The sequence below is a fragment of the Mustela nivalis genome (genome assembly GCF_964662115.1).
Source record: "Mustela nivalis genome assembly, chromosome: 11".
In the NCBI taxonomy this organism is placed as follows: Eukaryota; Metazoa; Chordata; class Mammalia; order Carnivora; family Mustelidae; genus Mustela; species Mustela nivalis.
In genome coordinates this window covers 70,353,623-70,359,622 of record NC_139030.1, presented here as the reverse complement: position 1 = coordinate 70,359,622, position 6,000 = coordinate 70,353,623, and the positions used below count along the sequence as shown (strand labels likewise).

At 50.2% G+C, this 6,000-nt stretch overlaps 1 protein-coding gene across 1 annotated transcript in view; it reads right to left on the bottom strand.

The window, feature by feature from the left end:
* Positions 1–1,608: 1,608 nt before the first annotated feature.
* Positions 1,609–6,000, bottom strand: part of PER2 (period circadian regulator 2) — a 39,122-nt gene continuing 34,730 nt past the window's right edge. Inside the window, 2 exon segments of the mRNA XM_082690949.1 lie at positions 1,609–3,785; positions 5,538–5,688. Coding sequence (XP_082547075.1) covers positions 3,636–3,785; positions 5,538–5,688 — 301 coding nt within the window. The 3' untranslated portion in view covers positions 1,609–3,635.

Here is a 6,000-nt window from a genome sequence, read left to right as displayed (position 1 = left end):
GAAGGAGAAATTAAGTGCTGGGGTATGCCTCATTGTGACCAAGAACCCTGAGGAAAAAAAGCACAAGGATAGAGCAAGGTATTAGGAGTCAATAAGATGTTTGGCCGGACCAGAAGTTCCCCAATGACCCATCTTTGAAGTTCGCCTCCATTTCCCTTAGTGGGTCCATTGGCTGGCTGGCTTGGCCCTCCCAGAAGCCTGGCTGTTCCATCTCAGGGCCACCAAGCCCTCTCTCCCTCCTTTGCATGGCCTCCCCTAGTGGACCCATTTCCTGCCATTTGTCCCTTGGACTGATCCTACCTTCAAAGGTTGCTTGAGCACAGACTTCCTGAGCATTTGGGCCCTTTGATCCCCCCAGATCCAGGAACAGAGGCCAGCAAAGTCTGGGCAGGGCTGTGGTGGCCACAGGGGGACCAGTTAGCGGCAGGGGTGGCAGGCCATAAATCCCCAGGGAACAAAGGCAGCAGCCAGCCTATGGACGTTCAGGCCCCTTGTAGGCAATCAGCCTAGAAAGCTTGGAGAAGCTCCTTTTGGTCTGGAAATAAACCAGGGGGTGACTTTGGGGTTATATGGCAAATGAAAATGCAATTAAGAGTCCCCAGTGGCATTCAGTTCGGTGAAACGGCCATATCTGGCCATTTAAGGCCAGTTTGCGGAGGCTTCCATACCCACTTGGAGGACTTTGCCTTTGTTCCCCTACCCCCACCCCATCCCCCCATCACCACCAGGCTAGGAGGCAGGGAGTCAAGTCTTCCCTCCTACTCAGGGAGCTTCTGGGAGGCTGGGCACTGGGTCTAGGATCCATTCCTCTCCTTGCTCTGTTTCCCATGGTATGCGTATGAAAAGTGGGAGGAAGTTGGAAGCGGCACCCCCCTGTTTTGCGGGGCCGGACAGGGAGCCCTCACTATGGCAAGAACCGGCAGCATGCAGGGAGGGGATTTTGCGGTGCTGCCTCTATGGTCTCTGATGGAGCACGAGACCTTTCTGGCTGGCATCCTTCTGACCTCTGCCTTCAGCCCTGTGGCCAGTACACTGCCAGCTAGCCCAGGAGGAACACAGGGCACAAAGGGAAGAGAGTGGGTGCCTGGGGCCATCTCAGAGTGGACTGGAGCTGGGGGCTGAGTCAGGAAGCCCCACCCCTGTGTGATTGCATCCTAAGAATTCCCTGGGCAGCTGGGGCAGCGAGCGGCGGGGGTACAGGAGAAAGATGCCCACATGCATGCGCAGGAAGGGACCAGCTGTGCCATGGAAGAGATGCGGCAGGTCTTTGAGACTGACGTGACTCCTCACACAGCATTTCTGAAGTTCTTTTTCTTCCTTTCTTTCTTGTTTCATCTTTTGGTAATCTTTGATCTCTATGGTTTTGGCCCCATGCTTCATTAAAAGTACATACAATTAGGGGTGCCTGGGTGGCTCAGTGGGTTAAGCCTCTGCCTTCCGCTCAGGTCATGATCTCAGCATCCTGGGATGGAGCCCCACATCAGGCTCTCTGCTTGGCGGGGAGCCTGCTTCCCCCCACTCTGCCTGCCTCTCTGCCTACTTGTGATGTCTCTCTCTCTCTCTGTCAAATAAAATAAAATAAAAATCTTTTAAAAAAAGTACATACAATTAACAACAAAAATATACTTGCTTTATTTAGCAATTTTCTAAAAAGCAAAAACAGTCATAAAAAGACACAAGCAGTAAACAAACATATTGCACTGGGTGAAGAAATTTTGGTCTGTGTGTGAACAAACCACATGAATGGCAAGGCTGACCAAGTCATTACACAGACTCTGAGAGCTTATTTACACATCTTTTCAGGAATAGATTAAAAAGAAGGCTCAGTTTAAAATCGAGAACAAGGTTTTATAACCCCTGTGTAAGCACACATACTAAGGGAAACACGTCTTGATACGTGGCACCATGTAAACAATTTCACAAAATGCTCCTATTGTCAACTGCCCAGCACGCGTTAAGCTATGCACTTAACAATCAATGAGCATAGATCATATAATAAAATAACGCTGATGGTAAACATTCATAACCGTGGACAATGTTTTGACAGTTGTGTGTTCAGGTAACATACACGTAACCTTGACTAGCATCTAATCCCTTAATGATTGGACCTCAGCGGCAGGGGGTAGGTTTGAAGGCATCTATCTATTCTCCAACAAATACACAGGCTACCATCTCATTTTGGGCATCTGAAGGTGCTGTTACTTTATAAATAATTTTAAAAACCCACCAGTATTCTTACATTGGAGTTTAAGAAAAATCGGATTAATATCCAAATGTAAGACTGAAAACCAAGCAGATTACAAGGACGCTGCACTGATTCTTGCAGCCACTTCTCCATCAGAGGATGGGAGAAAGCCTGCTTTCTTTTCTGTTTTTACAAACTCAACCCGATCTTAAGTCAGCTCTTTCTCTTGCGGTAACCTTCACTCCAGGGACCAATATAGCTTTCCCCCAAACAATCCTTGGAATCCACAATGCAACATGAGGTTTTGTAAGGAAATGGGCAGACCGGCCTCACTCCTCCACTGGTGTCCCAGTGACCAGACAGTGCTGGTGACGTGAGGACTGTCACTACTGGGATCAGAAGCTTCCCCAAGTGAGGTCAGGCTCATGGAAAGAACAAGGGCTGGCATATCAGCCCAGGGTGCGGGGAGAGGCAAGCTCACGGCACTCAGGAAAGCACAGATGGGGTCACCAACTCACAGTGTCAGAGCTCGTGTCTGGCGGGCTCCAGCTGAAGGACAGACACCAACGGGTTCCAAATGTGGCTACTGGAGACCGGTCTGCAAAGGGAAGTCGCCATAGAGACAGTCAACACCATATTTTATCTACATATGGGTCATGGTCTGAAAGGGACCCAAGGATGATGTAGAAATACACAGAAGGTTCTGGGTATGTGGCAGTCTGATGGAGCTGGTCAGATAAACCACAGGGCTTCTTCTTTCCAGAGTGAGCATCTCTCCTTGGCTTGGGCAAAACACAAGCTACATCAGATTGAAAGGTTTGCCAACATTTAGTAGCCAAAGCAGAAGCTGCTGGTTTGCTGAAGTACACTTCACAGCGACACACGCGAAACACTTTGACAGAAAGTTAGGAGAGGCTGGGATCTCCATTTGGTACATTCCAAAAACATCTAGTTTGTCTAGATGATGTCTAGGTGATCTAGACACAGAGCAGACCCCAGAGCACAGAATCTGATCTGATCCAAACACACCTGGGGGCAGCTCCGGAAGGACTGGGAGCATCCCAGCTGTTTGCTGCAGGCTGGAAGATTTCTCTGGACAACTCCCCAGCCAGCCAGAAGCCTCCGCGGGGCACAGACCTCTGAAAGCCCTAAGGGCAACCTCCCTGCCGCATGCTGAGGGCATTCCAGCTTTCTCAAGTTAAGGAATAACAAAATCTGTCCCAAACTTTGTATTTATGTTTTAAATACCAAAGTGTATTTCCTCCCCGACCCTTCCCACTCTCCACAGTTTTTAAATCATTCCTTCAGAAAACTATGTTTTTTTCTAAAACAAAAAAAGCGACATAAGTTTATCTGTCCATTTCATTACAAACAGATATGAACATCTTTCATCGCTTCTGAGCACCATCTAATGTAGATCACGAGCTGTCCCGGGGCGCAGGGAGGAGAGCTAGGTCCGCTCTTCACTTCTGTGACTCAAGGGGGCTCCATTTTCCTCCTCTTTGGCATCTGTGGCTTCACTGAGACCCAGAGTAGGGGTATCTTCCTCGTAGGGTGGGCAGATGTTGTCTTGTCCCTTGTTCCCACAGTAAATACATTCCTTAAAGGGAAAGATGTAAAGTCAGTAACAAAAATGACCTCTTCATTACCAAACAGTGGTTTGACCTGAGAGAGGTGCAGGTGACCTGGGGTTAGCTGTGGTGAGTGGGGAGGGCCGGAAGCCGCTGAGGACCCCGCCTGCTCTTGAGGGACGTCAGAGCTGCTCCCCAGAGGCCCCACTCCCCAGTTCCCCGAGGCCAGGGGAGCATCCAGGCCCTTATCTGAGAGGCAGCTCTCCATGGTGACAGGATAGTGGAACCCGTAAGCTGGAGGTTCTGTCCCAGCTCCTCCCCTTCCTGCCTGTGGGACCACAGTCAAAGTCCAGTTTAACTGCCTTCTCCAACCTCAGTTTTCTTGTGCAGAAAGTGGGCACAACAAAGTACTGTCTCATTCCCTGACTATCTGTTGATCACCTGTAATGCTCCAGGCAGGTCCCAAGGACTGGGATTCTCCAGCAAACAAAGATGAAAATCTCTGCCCTGGAGAAGAGGGGAGGGGAGATCCTGGGAGGAGAGAGGGACAATAGCCCAAGTGACAGGTGTCCCCAGCATATTCAAGATGAAAGCCTAGAGGAACATGGCACATGGACGAGACCTACAATCTTATTCTGGGCCTTCAGAACCAGAGAAGGCCCGAGATTGGGGCAGGGGATCTGTGACACCCTCCCCTCACAGGGTAGAGTCTCGCTCCCTGGGAAGTGGGGCTTCTAGCCTTTAGGTGACGACAGATGCCCCCGTTGACATCTTGCCCTCACCTTCACGAGAAACTCTGAGCCCTAACTGCCCAGGCAAGCTGCTCCTTAATTCCCAGACCAAAGAAACACTGGGACAGTGTAAGTGTTCACGGCTTTAGGCCACTAAGGCTTGGGGTTTTTGCTAGGAGGTGATAGACAGCCAATCCTGCGGTATGTGACGAAAACCCCTGAAGGAAGCCGGGAGGAGCCATGTGACTGAGAGAAGGGCCTCCCAGCAGAGGGAAGGGCAGGTGCAAAGGCCAGGTGGCAGGAGGGACAGGTGAGAGGCCCACGTGGTTGCAGAGAGTGAGGGAAGAGAAATGGCAGATGGCAGATGGGGGCGACATATCAGATTTTTATGGCTTTGCAGCACTTTAACTGGCTGGGGCACAGCTGCCAGGGACACAACCGTAAGGACAAGGGGGAAGGACGCGCAGTGAGGAGGCCACTGTGAAGATCCAGCTGAAAGAGCACTGTGGCTTGAAGCAGTGGACAGTGCTGGAGGGGATGGGGGTGTCAGGGTCCTGTCCTGAAGCCGGAGGACTGAGAGGGCAGTGCGTTCGGAGGCTGAAGGACACGGAGACCCTGAAGTGAATGGCTTCCAGGGTGTGGGGCTCAGGGTGGGCAGGGCATGGGGATGGGCACAGACATGACTCCGCAAGTCCTGTGGAGGAGGAGGGTGTGGCTGCAGGTCCCTGAGGCCTGGAAGGAGTGGTGTTCCCACCGTTATCTAATGGTCTATGCAGACAGGGAGGGCTCATGGTAGGAGAGCTTCTTCCTAGTTTGTTTTTTAAATTGCAAATAAATGAAAGAAAGAAACAACATTCAAATTTCAGTATGCCACCGAGAGGGAATATTCAGATCTTTTCGGGAACAAGGTTGCAAAATTCCTTAAAGTAGACTCAGTAGCATCCTGGGATCATTTGTCTTCGTGAACAGACTCTTTCTAGCTTTGGAAGTTTGAGGGGTACTGAGAGTGCTAAGGGCTGTGGGGAGTGCGCACAGGCATCCTGAGCTCACCGTGAGGTCCAGGGCGGCAGGCAGGCGGCCGCTCCTCAGCCATGGATGCACGTCCAGCAGCTCCTGCCTCTGGCCCTCAGTGAAGTGGGGCTGGGACTTCTGCATGGCTCTCAGCTTCTCCCGGTCTTCCTTCAACACTGTTTCCAAATTCCTTCACAAAACAGTTAGAAACAGGTAAGCTGTACAGCACCTGAAGGGGGTTCTGTGGTTTAAAAAACAAAACAAAACAAAACCCTCTTTTTCTAGCAACTCTTTCAGGATTAATTTTAGATGATTTTGTTTAATACTAATTTCCTTTTTCTGTAAAATAAACTACCCTACTAAAGGCACCTTAACCTCCATAGACTATCATCTGTAGTTTTTCTATTAAAATAACCCAAGTTACGATCTAGGTTTTATTTGAAATTAGCGGGACTGGGCACCCACAGACACTCGGTTCTGCACAGGCTGGTTAGCTGGACAC